Consider the following 16,542-nt stretch of genomic DNA (forward strand, 5'->3'; position numbering starts at 1 on the left):
AGGCATGCACAATGAGATTGTTGTTTTCCCAATGGGGCAAGAATGACCGAGCAGTCAGCTCACTCAGCCAAGCTCTCCCTGAGAAGTTCCTCATCCAGTTGCTTGGCATGGAGGGACACCGGCGCACGAGAGATGGGGCGAAATCCCATGATTGGTCCCTTTTGATTTACTCCGGGGTGACGGAAAGACAGGCTCGGAAATGGGCTTGCTCGGGCTGTGGTTACGTAGCCAGTAGTGCTGCTACTGGGTGAAGAGGGTCTAACTTGGGAGGAAGAGTCCTCATCAATGGACACCGAGACGGCGGCGGTGCCCCAACGACCGCGAACCCAGCCACCAACCCGGCGAGGTAGAGATAACTTTCGAGAAGGCGTAGCAACGCCTGCATCTGCATGGCTGGTTTCAGAGCCTATTTGTTCAGTGGAAAGTTGACTATTCCCAGCCATTAATGCGAGAAGAGCTTGTGGACGCTGATTGGGCACCAAGGCCGGCTCGGGTCCCGCCGTCACATTGCTAGTCGAAATCACTGGAGTGGTGGGAAAGAGATCCGCATTTGATGAAATAATTCGTCGAGGGATGCGAACAGGGACGCTAGCCGACGAAACGTCGTGCAGATTCGTTCGTGACGGGCGTCGACTGGGGACATGAATGTCCATCCCTGCCACGGAGAAAAGACTCTCGTGGGACGATGCCCGACGCAAGGAACGATACGGAGAAGAAAATATGTTTGCCATCGAAGGAGACTCAGTTCGCTCCGTCTGGGTATGCTGCGTCGACTCTATCTCCTCCGGGATTATGGCTTCCACGATCCCTTTGTGTGGCGGTTCAGAGCCAGGACTACGATGATTGAGAAAGTTGTATCCCAGATCATCTTCCTTGGCATGGGGCGGAAGATCAGTCTCATCACATCCTAAAGACAGATCAGAGTGGCCTTTCCTACGATGGCTTCCCAAGGGAGACGAAAAGACAGTGCTGTCTGGGCTAGTCGGCTGGGAGAATTCGAAACCACGTTCCGAGCGGTCGAAAATCGAGGGCGGTCGGTAGGCCGATTGCGGTGAGCTAGCCACGGAGTCCGTCAATGGAGTTTGTAATGACCACCGGTGAGAAGCCGTTGGGGGAATGGAGGCCGATGTTTGGGACAGAATAGTTGATGAGGAGGAGGTAGATGACTGCGAGCGATGATTAGGCTTGCGTGGCCCCGAGAACGAGTTTAATACTGCCGCATTCCCCATAGACCGTCTTTTCTTGCTGCCTCGACGAAACAACGGACCTCGATCTTTTTTGGCGCTAACAGGGATGGCGGGTGGATGATAATGGTGATGGATATGATATTCCTGCGACACACATCGTGACTCCTGCGCCTCCAGTTCCTGACTCAAAGTTGTTGACGGCCGAGGTTCCTGCCCATTAGACGCAGCCAAGGGTTGATGAGATATAATCTGATCCCGCAGATTCTGTACCTCCTGATTCGAACTTTCGAGCATGTCGCGTAGCTCCATGATGCCCACCTGTAGGTTGGCATTATCCTGTAGGATATCGCGCACGAAGTGGGAAACCACGTTGGCGCCCGCGCGATTGCGTCCCAGCTCCTGCGCTGCAGCTGCACCTTTCAATCGACCAGCGGCACCATCCAGCTCGCGCTCCACAGTGCGCCGGCGCTCCATCCGCTGGATCAGATCCGCATGGCGCTCTCGTTCCTCCCGGGTCTCCTTCTCGATGCGATCAACCTGGTCATGCAGATCGCGGAGAGTGCATTCCGCCTGTTTCCACCGTTGAACAGCCGACTTCGATTCCTCCTGGGCCGACTGGAGACGTTCCTGTAATCGACTCTGCTCTAATTCCATGTGCGCAAGTTGGGCTTCGAGATCCGCGGCGCGAGCTGCTGACATGGTCAATATGCGTAGCTCAGTCTCCGTGTTTTCCAGTCGCGATGTCAGTGATTTGGCGTGCGAGTCCGAATCAGCGACGGCCCTATTCAGGCTCTCTAATTGCTCCAGTAAATCGCGATTCTCCTCGATGATGCGGGCGTTCTCGGCCTGAACCTCCCGCTTCTCGCGTTCGAGGTTTTCGATATTGAGCAAGAGCCGCTGGCGGTCTTGTTCCGCCTCCGCCATATACGATTCATGGCGATGGAGTAAAGCCTGTAGAGCAAAGGTTAGCGATGAGGAGGCCATACTAGTAGCCGCCAACGCGACATTATCTGAGAAGGCAGCCATGACGAACAAAAAAGCATTGGGAGAGAATGATAGATTTGAGATCGGAGGAAGCCATAAGCAAGCGGAGGAATGATTTGACAGGCCAATTGAGGAGCCTGTCTCTATTGTCCGTTCTTGTTTCGTGAAACTTCAGACCTCTTGGCATTCGAGTCCCAAAGAGGGAAAGTTATTCAATTCGAGATAGTCGAATACCAGGACAAGACTGGCAGGATGCGCAAACGATGTAAACAACGAGACTCCGCCAGTGAAGGGGGGCAAGGCCAAAATGTGAGTAATCAGGCATGTAGGTGTGCAGGGAAAGTATGCGAGAGGGATGAGAAGTACTCCGTATATAGGCCCCCACCAAAAGCCAGCAAATAGCTGGACAGACCCAGTCGACTGACAGACTCATGTTTTGTCCAGGGATTGTACGACTTCATCGTCCTTGGGCCACGAATCATCGGTAATGGTAGTGGTGGTGGATGGAGAAACCGACCTCCGCTGCCAACAATGATGCCGCCTGACGTATGGGCCGAACGGCCGAACCAACAAGGAGCCGAAAGTTGAAGAAAAAGGAAAAATAAAAGAAGAATGGCAGACAAACAAACAGGTAGATTTGAGGGCAGAGGGCACTAAACAGGAAAAGTAGGGGAAATCGGGATTGAAAGGCTGCCAGCGGACACGTACCTGGCCTAGTTTAGCAGCAGTTGCCAGATCCTTTTCCAAACCCTCCAGAGCGAGATGATTATGCAGCAAGAATGCACAGTCATTCCGACCACAGCAGCATTGAAGATCCGTGGTCGAGACGTGGGCAGAGGCTGGGTGGGCAGGAATGCTGGGAAGCTGACCGGTAGTGGACGAATCCATGGCTGGAAAGAGAGGGGTAGGGGAGGACGAGCGGCCGCACATGCAGCAGACGCAATAAGTTAGTTAGCAGTGGTTATTAGCAGCAGCAAAAGAATGGAGAAAGGGAGGGGGAGCGGTTGAGTTGGCACCCCTGGAACGACGTGATGAAGTGGCCCGGAGGCCCCCGAGCTTCGACGCTGTCCAAGCTCCGGCTGTAGATACTACTCCGTAGTAGATGAAACGGACAACAGATCGCGCGACGAGAGGGTCTGCCAGTCTGTCGGTGTCTCACAGACTCCACTAGACCATGATCGTTTATTGGGTTTTTGCTTTTGCTTGAGCTTCTTGCTCGATTCCGAAAGAAGAGCGAGCTTTGATATTCCCGATAGGTTAATTATATTTGTGAGCAGATGGGAATTTTCGACGTACTGGACTGGACCGTGTAGGATGATGGAATGTGGAATGGAAAGAGAAATGGTGAATGGAAGTTGAAATCATGGATGCAATCAATAATAATTATTGTTAGTTCTGGAGAAACGGAGCTGGAAGCCGTTCGGAGGGCGGAGACCGTGCTGGTGATTGGCTCTGAGGAGCAAGTTGGGGGCGGTGAGAAGACTCGACTGGGTTTGGGAGAGGCGGTAAAGGCAGCCATGATGGCAACTTATAGACAGGTATGCTTTACGGAGTAACTAAGTTAACTAGTTTACTAACTACGGAGTACACGCTGACACAATCATTCGACATCATTTACAGCCTACGGACGGCATACACTGTGGAGGAAATTAACCCGATTGACGGACGGCCCCACTGGGCACTAAAATCTGCCCGGAGTGATAGTGACTTCTTCTTGTCGCCCAACCACCAAGCCCTCTTCTCTCCTCTTCCTCCTGTTGCTGCATGGTCAATGAAGGAAAGACTGCTTGACCTTGGTCTGTGAAGAGAATGGTAACGAGAACCCCCGCCACATGACTTCCAACGCTCAGAACAATCAGTCATCAAAGATACCAGTCTTTGGTATGAATGTTAGGTAGAATATCACGGCAAATCCAGACATGTCCTTATACACCTCTCCTATCCTTCCCTCAAAGTAAGAAATCATGGCGTACATTAATAAACGCCCCAGCGCCGCCCTCTTCGCTAATCTCATTCACTAGAACCTCCGTCTGTTGGTACAGGCGCTCCAGTGCCGCAGAAGATGACTTGCCGAGTGACACTGGTTCAATTGTTAGCCACCGCGTAACCCATGTAGCCACCCACCGACGGTTTGCCTACCTAAAATGGCTGAGTTCAACTCCTCTGCCACGGCTATGCGGTTGGCCGGGTCTAGATAATGCCCATGCACCGACTGGCGCGCGTCCTGGTAGGCCACCAGGGAGAAGATGTCTTCCAGCATCTTCCGGTCTCCGCCCCGTTCCTCGGGAGGGTAATCGATGAATAGCTGCTGGCCATATTGTACCGCCTCAGTGAGCAGCTCCTTCGACTTGGCTGCTGTCTCCGAGTCTTCGATCTCCATTCCCTCGACCTCCCATTCATCTCCCTCGTTCACTTGGTCATCCAATTCCATCTCCTGGTCAAATACCGCGCTGTTTGACAAGCCATTCGTGGGTCGCACCCGCTTCCATGCTGTCGCCGATAGCTCACTGCACCGCCGCATCATCTCCAAGAACTTGCGACATCTTAATTTGAACTGAATCTGGGGGTAGGTCTGTAGCACGTTGGCGTAATATGCATTTGTGTACTTCAGTGCCTTGTCTATATCTCCATCAAGAATGGCGGCTCGGATTTCTGGAGGAATTGTCATGTCAGTGCATCGTAGTCACTGTGCAGCTTATGAGGAGGGGAATGCTTACTCTGGCGGTTCACAGCTTCCACATCCTCCTCAACTTCATACTTCTGCAGCGATGAGGGTCTGCCATTCTCCAGCGCTCTTGACTCCCCCGCTACCTCTTCGGCGAAGGCGCGGGCCGTGTCCACATAGCCGTCGTGGGCGAGAAATTGCGCCACTAATTCTTGCAGTAAGGCGTTTTCATCTAATGGTGGCTGAAGACTGGCGGTACTAGTCAGGGCGATCTCTGAGTAAATCATGGATTTTTCTTTCTGTGATTGAGATATGTCAGCCAAAGCTCTCTTGATGAAGAGATCGCCACAGAGGCCGGGGCAGTACCTTGACCATGTCATCGATATCGAACATGAAGGGTTGCTGGCCGAAGTTTGCGGTGATATGTACCGGCGGTTGCTTTTTCATTCCCACCGACGGGTAGACTTTGAGACTACGTAGCTCCCGGAATGCATTGCCTGTATCTCTTTAGTTTCTTTCGACCTTGTTTGGCTGTATGGAAACAAAGACCTACCAAGGAAAACGCCGTTCTTGGTGAAAAAAGCACAGCCAGTTGAGAAATTCACACCGCATCCCACGGTATCATTTGCTCCAAATGTCGGACCGTATTGCCGACCCTGTCCTTGACTCTCGCCGAAGAACGACTTGCCATCATCCCCATGATAGGCCCAGGATTCTTGTTCCCAACCCGGTAACCTTTCCATAGACGCTTTCTTACTCGAGAACCCGATACCGATCATCCTAGTCTTGTCAGCGAGCCTCTACCTGCGGCGCCAGTCGGCTCGTCCGGCTGACCACATACCCTTCTTTAGGTTTGGAGAGAACAGTGATCTCAAAGTAGTAGATCCCACACTGCGGAGGCATGGGATTGTCTGCGCGAACGGCCGCCGCCTCATGATCATGTTTATTGACCGGTCCCGTATACCGAACCTCAAAGCCGCCGTTGGTCAGCTCTAATCCCGAGTATTTATCCTCCGCATTCCATCTCGAGGGTAAGGGGAATAAATGGTCATCATCGTTGGGGGCTTCGCGTTCGATCAGATCAAATGTCATGCCTCGGTGGGACGGAGTGATCCGGGGCAGGCTAGCCTGACTCGACGATGCCGATAGAGGGATCGACGTGGCGGAGGGCATAGTGGTATCTCGATGTGCGGCAACTTTGGCCCGACGGGCGGCATCGAGGCGGGCGACATAGCGGGAGCTGCGGAGATAAGAGGGGGTAAAGGCGGGGACTGTGTCGGTGAACCTGCCGGGCTGAAGGGCGAAAGGGTCGTGGTGAGGAAAGCTGGCGTATTTGCGGGAATGGGGAGGCAGAGTCTCACCAGGAGACGACCGCCAGGGAGAGTTCATGATATCAGCATCCACGGCGGCGGATAGCCTGGAGAGGCGGCTGTTGGCGGTCAAAGGCGGGGGGTGATATGCGAGGTTCAGAGGGGAAAACGAGGAGCTGCTGGCAGAAGAGAGAACGGCGGTACCGGATAGGACGGAGGCGTAGGATGAACGACGAGGAATGGAAGAGATACTCGGAGGACCAGTGGATGTAGAGGGAATGGTTGTAGCCGTAGTAGGAGTAGGAATAGTGGTGGTAGCAGTATTAGTGGGGAGAGGAAGAGAAGGAGGAGGAGCTCGAAGAGCTCCACCGGAAGGGGAAAATGATGCGTCAGTCATTATTCCTATTCCTGTTCAGTAACTAGTGGGAGGGAAAGACAGTAAAAGCCCCCAACTGGTCAATACACTCCCATACTGTAACTTTGTATACAATCATGCCAAAACCACAAATCGACTCAGGATCCAAGAGTCACTCACACGAGTTAGTTGGAGCCAATGCCCCGATCATTGACTCCACGCGGTTGAAGCTCTCAGTCTCCTGTGCCGCTTCTCCTGTGCAAGTTGCGTTCTACGCTGCTCGATCGTCTCTGGTTGTAGAGTAATACGTATCGACAGCTAAACAGGTATAAATGATCACCGGGCACAGTTCAGCTGAGCCAGACCGTGGAGATTGAAGCAGTTTGGTGGAGACGAGGAAAGAGATCAAGCGTATGTTGGAGGGGACTCAGGATATCATCGGTCACGTCGAAGCTCGCGTGACAAAAGCCAGAAGAGAGGGGAAAGTAGTGAAGGTATGACAGGGGATGATGGCCTGACGACCAAGAAACACATCAGTGCGGGGAAAACACAGGCTTGAAATTCCGGGGCAGCGTCGACGTCTGACAGAAGCCAACAAACAGAGAAGAAAGGGAAAAGAAAGAAAGAAAGAAAGAAAGCGCCTTGGTCCTCGCATATCTCTCTGGCCTTGCATTGGGGTAGTTAGGTATTGCAGAATTTGTATCACCAATTCTACTCTATGTACGGACTACTCCGGACTTACTGTACTCTAGGTACACTTCCCAATTGAAACTGGATCGAATATACCAATCACAACCTCCCAAATCCCTCTTTTCACGGAACGTAAAAGAGACACTGCATGCCAAAGAATAACTTAGCACAATCGAATTTCATAATCAGTCCTCCTACCCATTCAAGGTAACAAAGTGATATCCATAAATATACCATACATGCGTACATGCTTCCAACTGCTGCAATACAATGCCCATCCATGCCCTGCACGGGGAATCGTTCCCGTACCCGCGAAATTCTAGTGTTACATAACAAAGAGAAGAAACAAACAAGAAATCAGGAGAACGATGATCCCAGACAGTTCACTCAAAGCGGTGACAAATATCCATCATGTGTAGCAGTGCGCGAAGGTGACCTGACCGAGATCGTCCAAACGCCGACCCAGTTTTTAAAAAAATGCAAAAAAAAAGAAAAAAAAAAAAAAAAAAAAAGGGGACCCGAATTTTTTTTTTTTTTTTTTTTTTTTTTTTTTTTTTTTTTTTTTTTTTTTTTAGGGAGAAAAGAGAGAAGAGGGGGTAAAAGAAATAATAATATACAAGAAAAGAAAGACATTAAATAAGTATGAGGGTGCGGTGGAAGATGACTAGGCGGTCATGGCAATGGCAGGAGCCGGCGAGGAGGCGTCAGGAATATTCGAAGGCAGTGGGGTAAGGTCCCCATCACTCATATTGCTCTTCTCACTTGGGACCCCGCTGGCACTTTGATTGGCCTTGCTGTCACTGTCCCCGGTCTCGAGTGCAATCTCCTTAGCCTCGCTATTTTCCTCGGGCTTCTGAGGTTTGGGAGCGCGCCAGGTCGGCAATGCCCATTGGATGCCCGTGAAGCTTTTCAATTGCAAGACCTTACGCTCCCATCTCCGGCATGGGGCACCGCTCCGGTCCAGCGCCCGCAGACCAGCATTGATGGCGCCAAGGTTGGCCTTAGGTCCGAGCTTATGATTAGCAGCCATCTTGACATGGTCGACAGTGCCATCATCACTGGGGGATTATCGGGTTAGCGGGATAGGTACATGGATTGGAGAAGCAACAGCAACATACAGTCTTAGTTTCTTCTTGGGGCCGGGTTTGCCTCTCGGCCTCGGGTATGTCTCACCCGTTTGGCCTAGGCCCCGTTTGCTCCCCGGCTTAGGGCCCGGCACTCCCCTGCGACGGGGAGTGTCGGCAGCGGAGGTGCCTGCAGCAGGCGTAGAGGCTGCATCGGAGGCATTGTCCACAGAAGAGGGCGGGGGCGGCAGTTCCGCGGATGAAGAAGCAGGTGATGAGGGTTCCTTGAATTTCACTGGAGACTCGGCCGGGGTGTCACTTTGCTTCTTGCTCTTCAATTCCTTGCTCTCTGGGGTTGGTGTCGCGAACTGGCTTAGTAGATCGGGGGACATTTTGAGAACAACCATCTTCTTCGAGCTTCCAGACCGGCTGGAGCGACCATTCGCGGTGACGGTGGTGGTAGCCATAGCAGAGCTGGCCGCCAGTAACCTTGATGGTGGAAACGATTCGGAACGAAGACGATTTGATAGGGAGTGTTCGTCCCTTCGGATGAGAGGATGAGTGAAGAGAGTAATACCCAACTGGTGGTGGGTAAGAAAGATACTGAGGCGGCGTCCGTCAGATGCCGAGGGTGGCGACGAGGTTTTAATTTAGGAGCGATCGGACGGCAAGGTCCGGAGGAGAGATGGGTAGAAAAGAGTTAATTGAGGAATTAGACGGTGATCGTGACGTGGGTGAATTTAGCGTAAGGTTGGTGGGAAGAAAAGAGTGTTGGCGTGGTTCGGTTCCAACACGGCGGCGTCGGCGAGCGAGACTGGGTCAAGGCGAAGCGTGAGATTGGCAAGGCTGATAGAAACAGGCAAGGTGAGGCCGCGGTGACATAGTCCGTTTGGTGGTGAAGCGTTGAGAGGTGGTGAGGGCGGAGATGGGTGTGGTGTTGATAGTGGTGAGAAGTATAGGGAAAGGAGGAAGAAGAAGAAGAAGGGGAATTTGGGGGTGGGGGGGAAAGAAGAAGAGAAAGAAAGGAAGGACGGGGGAGGGATGAAAGGGAATGGGGATGTCGAGGCGCCGTGTGGTGGTTTCATTGCGGTGGTGGTTGGGTGGATGTTGTGTGTTGCTCGTCTAGGGGAACGAGTTTTCTGGTGCGGTCAGTGAGAGAGAAGCTCGAAGGGATGAAGTCGTCGTACGCCTTGTTACCGCGGATCTTCTAATCGGATGAGACCCAGGAATGGTATGGGACAATACGAAAACCACGCCAGTACAGTACACAACTACACATACTTTTCAAGTTCTTTTCTTTTGCCCTGTTTGGTCCGTACATAGATAGTGACTTAATTAGTTGCTTGTAACTTAGTTAACTAAGGAGTACATTCAATTGGAAGCAAGTTAACTTGATTACTTAGTCTACATGCTAATTCTTCTCGTACTTTGTTCTGCGCTACTCTGCTTCAATCTGTCTTCTTGTCCCTTTTCTTGATTCAAGTGAATTGATTGATACATCTCCGTACCCCGTACAGTTCATCCTAGTTATTCATCTCATCCTATCAGCCTAATCAGATGGGGGTCTTACAAAGCGGTAGGTAACAGAGTACAGAGTACTCCGTTAGATTTCTGGTCTGTTTTGGTCTGGTTCGGTCTGGTCTCGTTCTCGTCTCTTATCAGCCTTGAAATTAAATCCACCCCTTCTTTTTAGTTCTTACTCCAACCATGTCTCTCACTCACCCTTCAAAACTATTGAAAGGGAAAGGCAAAGACACAGAATCATGGATCGTTCGTCCCGAATTCGGCCACGTTAGACTTTGGCGCCTTCAGCTTGCGTCGAACGAAAGAACCTGCTTGTAATCGTAGTAACTTGATTAGTAACTAGCAGCTGCAACAGCCACAGCAACAGCGACAACATCTTGACACCGATTATAAGAATCATCTGCTGCCTACTACCTACGACTATTCATGACATGGCCTAATCAGCATCTACCTAGTATTTATGCACACTGCAACTCCGCCGAGACAATCCCGGAAAGGAAGCCGAGAGAAACAAACCAGTTAATCGAGTCGTCTGGCATAGGATGAGTGCAACTGAGCGCCCCCCTCCGGTGAAAGGCAACCAGAAATACCTCATCCCAACCTGAAAAAAAAATAAAAAATAAAAAATAAAAAATGACTCGATTCTTCCACCATTTCCGATCGGCTTGCCACTTCCGGAATGTCATCACTTTTCCACCTCCAGTTTTTCCATTTTCTCCCCTCATCCTCCAGTAAGATTCCATCCCCAGGTGTCTGTCCACTTTAGATCCTCAACACGAACTGTAAAGCGGCACAGAGTCACAGACAGACCACGCCATGAAGACGACAAGGATAGGCGTTATTACTGGATCAATTTAACCCCGGCTGACCCCTTGGACGAGCGCTGGACCACTTCCGCTGTCATCCATTCGTGTTTTGTTTGCTTCATCGTTGTTGAATACTAATTAGTAGAGAGTGGTTGCTCCCTTGACCAGCTTAGAATTCTACTCGGGCTCAAATCTTGGCCAGCTGGCCTAGATGCCTTTCCACTTCAGTGTACGGAGGATAAGGTTTCTACCGAGAATCCGAATATTACGATCAGAGAACCACTCGTCTGCTTGTAACTGGTGCAAGGAAATCATTCTACGGCATTTCATTCCAAAATAAACGACCTCAATCTGTTTTCCCCTGCTTCTTCCGCTGGGTCACCTCCGCCACAGCCTGCTGCACCCCCGGACTAGCCCGCACACCACTCAGCACCAAGCCTTCCTTCATCCCCTTACGCAGTGTGGCCACGCCTTCACGGTCACCCTTGAACGGCGCAAATCCCAGCTGCAATAGCTGGGTCGCTTCGCCATCAGTTGCCCGCGAGAGCTGCAGTAGCTGTCCTAGCCGTTGCATTGTCTGCGGGTGCAGCTGCCCATCCGCGCCAGACGAGGCTCGTCGACCAATTTCTGGTGGAGTGACCTGCGAGATGAAGATATGCAGCGTCACCGAAGCCCGCTGGGCCAGTGTGAGGATTTGGAATGGTAGCAGATAGAACCCGGATGTCATCGCGGAGATTCCAAGTAGACCTTGAACGGCATCGGGCAAATAGGATGCGGGAAAGAACAAGGCCCCAGGGTGTGTCATGAGTGCCAACTCGAGACTCACCAGAGCTGCAAAGGTAAAAAAGCGCCACTAAAGGCCACATTAGTATAAGGTTGAACACATAGGATACTATATTCAAAAGACACCCACATAGCGCCCCCACTCCGACCACCAGGTGAAATGCAGAATCATAATGGTCACCAGACCCCCGACATACTGCGGGACAGAACGTTGCAGTCCGGCAAACATGTACTCCTGCATCGTCTTCTTCTCCCCCCATTCGAGCATACTCGGTCCGAACCGGTCGTATGCAAAGCGACGGACTGGGTCTAATAACGTATCTTGCGCCAACTTTAGATAAACGAAATAATTATCGGAGCGCAGCCCGTCACCCGACGCGATCTTATCCGGATGGTGCTGGGCGGCTAGGCGGCGGAAGCGCAATTTAATCGTTCGCTCATCAGCCAGGGGCGAGACACCGAGAGCTTTGTAGAAATCGCCTGCGATTTGCACCCGGTGGAAGGTTTCATAAAGTGTATAGAGAAGGTAGCTGGTCACGACCAAGACAAAGATCCGGCGCCGGTGCCGGGCGTAACGAGGAGTGCCTGGCTGAGGTCGAGGTTCGCCAGCGCGAATGGTAAGGCCATAGTAAACACTTTGTGCGATTGAGGTGGCATACTGTCGAGGGTGACCTGTCAGCGACACATTTCGGTGTCGCATAGCAGTCTCCGAGAGACGGACACCTGGCGGGAATGTAAGACTCACGTTTGGAAGGATAGCCCATCCCATGTAAGATAAAAGTGACGCCATGAGCGAGATGTCCAAGAGGCTCTATCGGACAGAACTTTAGTTCCTCTCCATATGACCGCTCCAGAAACAAGCAAATGACAACCGCAGTGAAACTGGAAAGTGTTTACTTTCCGGGGAAATACGAAGTAATTCCCGTTTGTCTCCAGCGTCTATCGCTCACCGCCTCTCCCACCGCCCGACTCTATCCTCCCCGAACAGGAAAAACAGTCAGGGAAAAAAAAAAAGGTAAAAAAAAAGTTCCTCGACATCGCAGAAAATCAGTCTACTCTGTACCCCTGATTGCGACGCAGCGCTTCCATTGCGCTCTTCACAGTCACAATGGCTATTGACGCGATGGAGATTGATTCACAAATTGCTTCTCCGGCATTAAACCGTTCGCCGGAGAAGGAGCGCAAACGCAAGCACAAGGACACTTCATCCCCGTCGAAAAAGAAGCGCAAGCACACAATCACCGATGAACAAGCGACTCCGATGCCCATTCGTGATAAGAAAAGCAGCAGCAGCAGCACAAGCAAGAAGTCATCATTGAAGAGCCAGAAGAAGTCCACAAATGCGCCTGCCGAAAGCTCCCCCTATACTCTCACCACCGCAACCCTCTACCTCCCACTATCACCCATCTCCATTTCTCCAACCCATGCGCAGGCCTCTCTCATGGCCGAGCACCTCTCCCCGCTGCTTCTTACCTACTACCCACCACTTCAGGGTATTGTCCTGGCTTATTCCAATGTCACGATTTCCAGCACGCCCCCCAATAGCCCGGAGTCCGCGGCCGCGGCCGCAGCCACCGAAGACCACCCGCAACCCCTCACTCTGGCCCGCACCGCCGGCGAGTACGGAGTTCTCTATGTCTACCTCACTGCCACCTTCCTTGTTTTCCGTCCGCAGCGCGGTCAACTCCTGGAGGGCTGGGTCAATGTACAATCGGAGGGTTTCCTCGGCGCCATCGCCCTGAACCTCTTCTCCGTCGGTATCGAACGGAAACGCCTCCCCTCCAACTGGAAATGGATTCCGCCAGGTGACGAGCAGGAAGTCGAGTCAAGCACTGCTACCACGACCACCACCATTTCTACCACCAATAACACATCCAGTGACGATACCAAGCGATTCCCATCCTCAGATGATGACGACGATGACGAGTCGGATTCCGAATCCAAGCCTAAATTCGATCCCGAACTCGAGCACTTTACTCCCGTGACCCTTGCGTCCGACGCCAACCCCCTCAACCCCTCTAACTCAAACCCCAGCACCGACCTGTCTGCCATCAATGACCCTACTACCGCCGCCAATGCCAACCACGAAGACGACGACGAGGTAGAGGGCTACTTCCAATCCGTCTCAGGCCACCGCGTGCGCGGCACGATCAAGTTTCGCGTTGTCGACATCGACGTCATTCCCGGCTCCGAACGGGACCGCGGGTTCATCAGCATTGAGGGCACAATGCTCACCCCGGAGGAGGAAGTCCAGGTTCTGGAGGACGAGCGGAACGGAATCCTGTCGTCCGCTGGACCGGGCTCCAGCAGACGACACGGGAGCGTCGACACCCCCTCGGTCTCATTCACCGTACCGCTTGGTGCTGCCAAAACGGATCGAGTTGATGAACTCCGGGACGTCGACGACCAGGAGAAGGAGGAAATCGCTGCGGTCGACACTCCCTCCAAGTCCACTAGTAGCACCAAAATCAAGAAGGAGAAGAAGAGCAAGTCCTCCTCTTCATCCGTTAAAAAAGAGAAGAAGGAGAAGAAGTCTAAGGATTAGTGGACTACCGATGAAATACTTTCATTAAATTGCTTAATTGTTCACGATGTGTGTACGTTTGTGTGGAAAGCGAAAGAGGAGCTGAATTCTAAGCTCAACCGCAAGCACTGCGTTCCGTGCTTCTCTTCGGGCAAGGACGGAATCTCGTTGAGCCTGTTGTCCTCTGTGTTCGTTTCTCCTGCATGTTACATATTTTATCAAGCTGTTTTGATGATCTTTGATGTATCTCTTGCCTGGCGTTAGATGGGAGAATCAAAATTTACTTGTTCGATCAGCCTGGACTCGCTCTCACATCAATTGCTCCGGATTGTTTATCGCTGATGACGAATTCAAAAGGCAGTAAGTGGAATTTCATCTGTCATTGAGCCGACCATCACTGCTTATCGAACGTTTTCCAAATCTGAAATCCAGCAGATTTGTTTCAAGGGAAACTGGGCTTCCTTCGTCAGAAACATGATGCTTGCATGTGGTCCATGCGACAATATATAAACTAGTACTATTTCGAGAATATAAATTTCGGCCAAGTCGAAGATCACACAGTCACTGACTGTAATCACCCAGACTTCATACAGACAAATATTATCAGATGACCTATTAGATACTATATCAGATCCTCACTGAAGTAGGAACATCGACAGCCATGATGTCTGCCCCACCCTGGATCTGCGACTTGGTCGGCATATTCTTCCGCCGCATCAACTCCGCACACTTGACCATGATCGGATCCATCCCCATCGTTGCCACGGCCACTACAGTCTCTCCCTTCGTGTAGTAGGCCGCGAACTTAGCATTTTCGGGCTCTCCTTGCAAGATCAGATCGTCCCAGCCGTTCACTGTGCTACCACAGTAGCGCAACTGAGACCCTAGGGCACTCCAGAAGATCGGGATGAATGCCTTGGGCTTCAGGGACTGCAAGGATCCAGCTTTCAGGCTGTGAACAATGGCACGGGCCACGCCCCGACCGGCATTCTGAGCCACGTTCCAGTGCTCGATACGGGTGTAGCTCCCCTTGTCCTGATCAGCGCCGGGGCCGTGGTACGGGTAGGTGGCAATGTCGCCAATGGCGAAGACGTCGTTGTTTAAACCATTCACCGCGAAGTGTTCATCCGTCTTGATAGACCCATCCTTCTCAAGAGTAATGGCTGGGTTATCATTGAGGAAGTCGGTCGCGGGACGCACACCGACCCCAAGGATCACCAGATCCGCTTGCAGCTCCGTTTCATCGTCGAGATGAACTGCCCCAACCTTGCTAGAATCAGAGCTCGAGGGCGTGGCCTTGGAGACACCCACGTTCAGCTTGAACTTGACGCCCGCTTTCTCCAGATTCTTCTGGAATATGCGGCCGACCTGTTCACCCATGACTCGTTCCATAGGGGCTTTTTCCATGCCGACGATGGTGACTTCATTATCCTTTGCAAGGCAGTTGCCCACCTCCATGCCGATAAACGAGCTGCCGATGACGACAACCTTCTTGTTCTTTTGCTCACCCAACGCGCGGTGAATGGCCTGCACATCGGGAATGGTACGAAGCACGAAGATATTACCAAGATCCTTGAACCCGTCCAAGGGAAGAGTGCGCGGCACACCTCCCGTGGCTAGCACTAATTTGGTGTAGGGGTACGACTTGCCAGATTTAGTGGATACGGTCTTCTTATCAAAGTCCACCCCGACCACATCATCGTGGGCAACCTCGATGGAGGCTTCCTTGTACCAGTCCTCAGGTCGCCATTGAATTTTCGCTGGGTCGGCGATCAACGCCTTGGACAGCTTAGTCCGATCGATGATGAGATTCGGCTCCCGTGTGATGACGGTCACAGCACCGGCGTAGTTCAATTCACGGATCGCCTGGATCACGCCGAAAGTTCCACTTCCACTAATGCACGGAGCTTCTGTTAGTACCTGACTTCGGACTCACACTGGAGATCACATACCCGCCAACAATGACTAGTCTATCCGAGTCGGACGCCTTGCATTTCATTACAGGATCTCGCTGAGCAGCCTTGATGTCCGACTCCTCTGCGTTGATGTAAACGGCACCATTCTGTTCGAAAACATCGAATTTCTTCAGGGCATTCGGCGCCGGAGCATCTTCGACATCACCGGTGACGACGTTGAAGCAGGCTATCAGGGTGGATTAATGATGGAACAGCGAACGAAGGACCTGAAGAGCTTACCTCCATGCCAGGGGCAAGTGATGCGGCCCTCCGGGGCCAACACCCCGAGCTTCAAGGGGGCACCGTAATGGGTGCATTTGGGGGTCATAGCATGGACCTTGCCCTCATGACGAACCAGGAGGACCTTGCCTTCCTCGATGCCTTCGACATCACATTCAACCTTGTCTAGCTCCTTAACATCTGCGAAAGACGAGACATTCTTGAGCTTATATTGTTGGACCATGTTGGCGGGGATAGTCGTCGAAAAGGCGCGAGAAGAGGAGGAGAAGGAGGAGGAGGAGGAGGATGAGGAGGAGCACGGGTAGGAAGTCGATGGACAACGATGAGCACAACAGTGGCAGCGACAGGAAGAGATATTGCGGCAACCACAACGATTGAGGGCAGACCGGAAGGTAGATGAGAAGGTCGCGAGAGTGCGACGAGTAGCAGCAGCAGACGGGAGTTGGACGAAGCCC

The 16,542-nt window shown here is 52.1% G+C and overlaps 5 protein-coding genes across 5 annotated transcripts; 1 reads left to right on the plus strand and 4 right to left on the minus strand.

Moving 5' to 3' along the window:
• Window positions 1-59: 59 nt before the first annotated feature.
• On the minus strand, window positions 60-6,543 carry BP01DRAFT_418160 (putative Ran-binding protein (RanBP10); the record flags this gene model as incomplete). Its single annotated transcript, XM_025579308.1, has 9 exons — window positions 60-907; window positions 938-2,138; window positions 2,880-3,035; window positions 4,145-4,251; window positions 4,311-4,823; window positions 4,889-5,135; window positions 5,203-5,333; window positions 5,390-5,616; window positions 5,678-6,543. 9 exons carry the CDS (start codon window positions 6,541-6,543, stop codon window positions 60-62), a joined length of 4,296 nt encoding a protein of 1,431 aa, XP_025428188.1.
• Window positions 6,544-7,855: 1,312 nt separating this feature from the next.
• On the minus strand, window positions 7,856-8,722 carry BP01DRAFT_385711 (uncharacterized protein; the record flags this gene model as incomplete). Its single annotated transcript, XM_025577626.1, has 2 exons — window positions 7,856-8,249; window positions 8,310-8,722. 2 exons carry the CDS (start codon window positions 8,720-8,722, stop codon window positions 7,856-7,858), a joined length of 807 nt encoding a protein of 268 aa, XP_025428189.1.
• A 2,209-nt stretch (window positions 8,723-10,931) lies between these two features.
• On the minus strand, window positions 10,932-12,158 carry BP01DRAFT_385712 (J domain-containing protein; the record flags this gene model as incomplete). The annotated part of the gene is made up of 2 exons (XM_025577627.1): window positions 10,932-11,438; window positions 11,499-12,158. 2 exons carry the CDS (start codon window positions 12,156-12,158, stop codon window positions 10,932-10,934), a joined length of 1,167 nt encoding a protein of 388 aa, XP_025428190.1.
• A 259-nt stretch (window positions 12,159-12,417) lies between these two features.
• Window positions 12,418-13,913, plus strand: BP01DRAFT_347359 (DNA-directed RNA polymerase I subunit RPA43; the record flags this gene model as incomplete). Its single annotated transcript, XM_025573682.1, has 1 exon — window positions 12,418-13,913. Exon 1 carries the CDS (start codon window positions 12,477-12,479, stop codon window positions 13,911-13,913), a length of 1,437 nt encoding a protein of 478 aa, XP_025428191.1. The 5' UTR covers window positions 12,418-12,476.
• A 606-nt stretch (window positions 13,914-14,519) lies between these two features.
• nfr1 (putative AIF-like mitochondrial oxidoreductase (Nfrl)) lies at window positions 14,520-16,310 on the minus strand (the record flags this gene model as incomplete). Its single annotated transcript, XM_025572137.1, has 3 exons — window positions 14,520-15,786; window positions 15,845-16,034; window positions 16,088-16,310. The coding sequence occupies 3 exons, from the start codon at window positions 16,308-16,310 to the stop codon at window positions 14,520-14,522; spliced, it is 1,680 nt and encodes a 559-aa protein (XP_025428192.1).
• Window positions 16,311-16,542: the final 232 nt, after the last annotated feature.

This window comes from Aspergillus saccharolyticus (genome assembly GCF_003184585.1).
Source record: "Aspergillus saccharolyticus JOP 1030-1 unplaced genomic scaffold BP01scaffold_37, whole genome shotgun sequence".
Classification (NCBI taxonomy): Eukaryota; Fungi; Ascomycota; class Eurotiomycetes; order Eurotiales; family Aspergillaceae; genus Aspergillus; species Aspergillus saccharolyticus.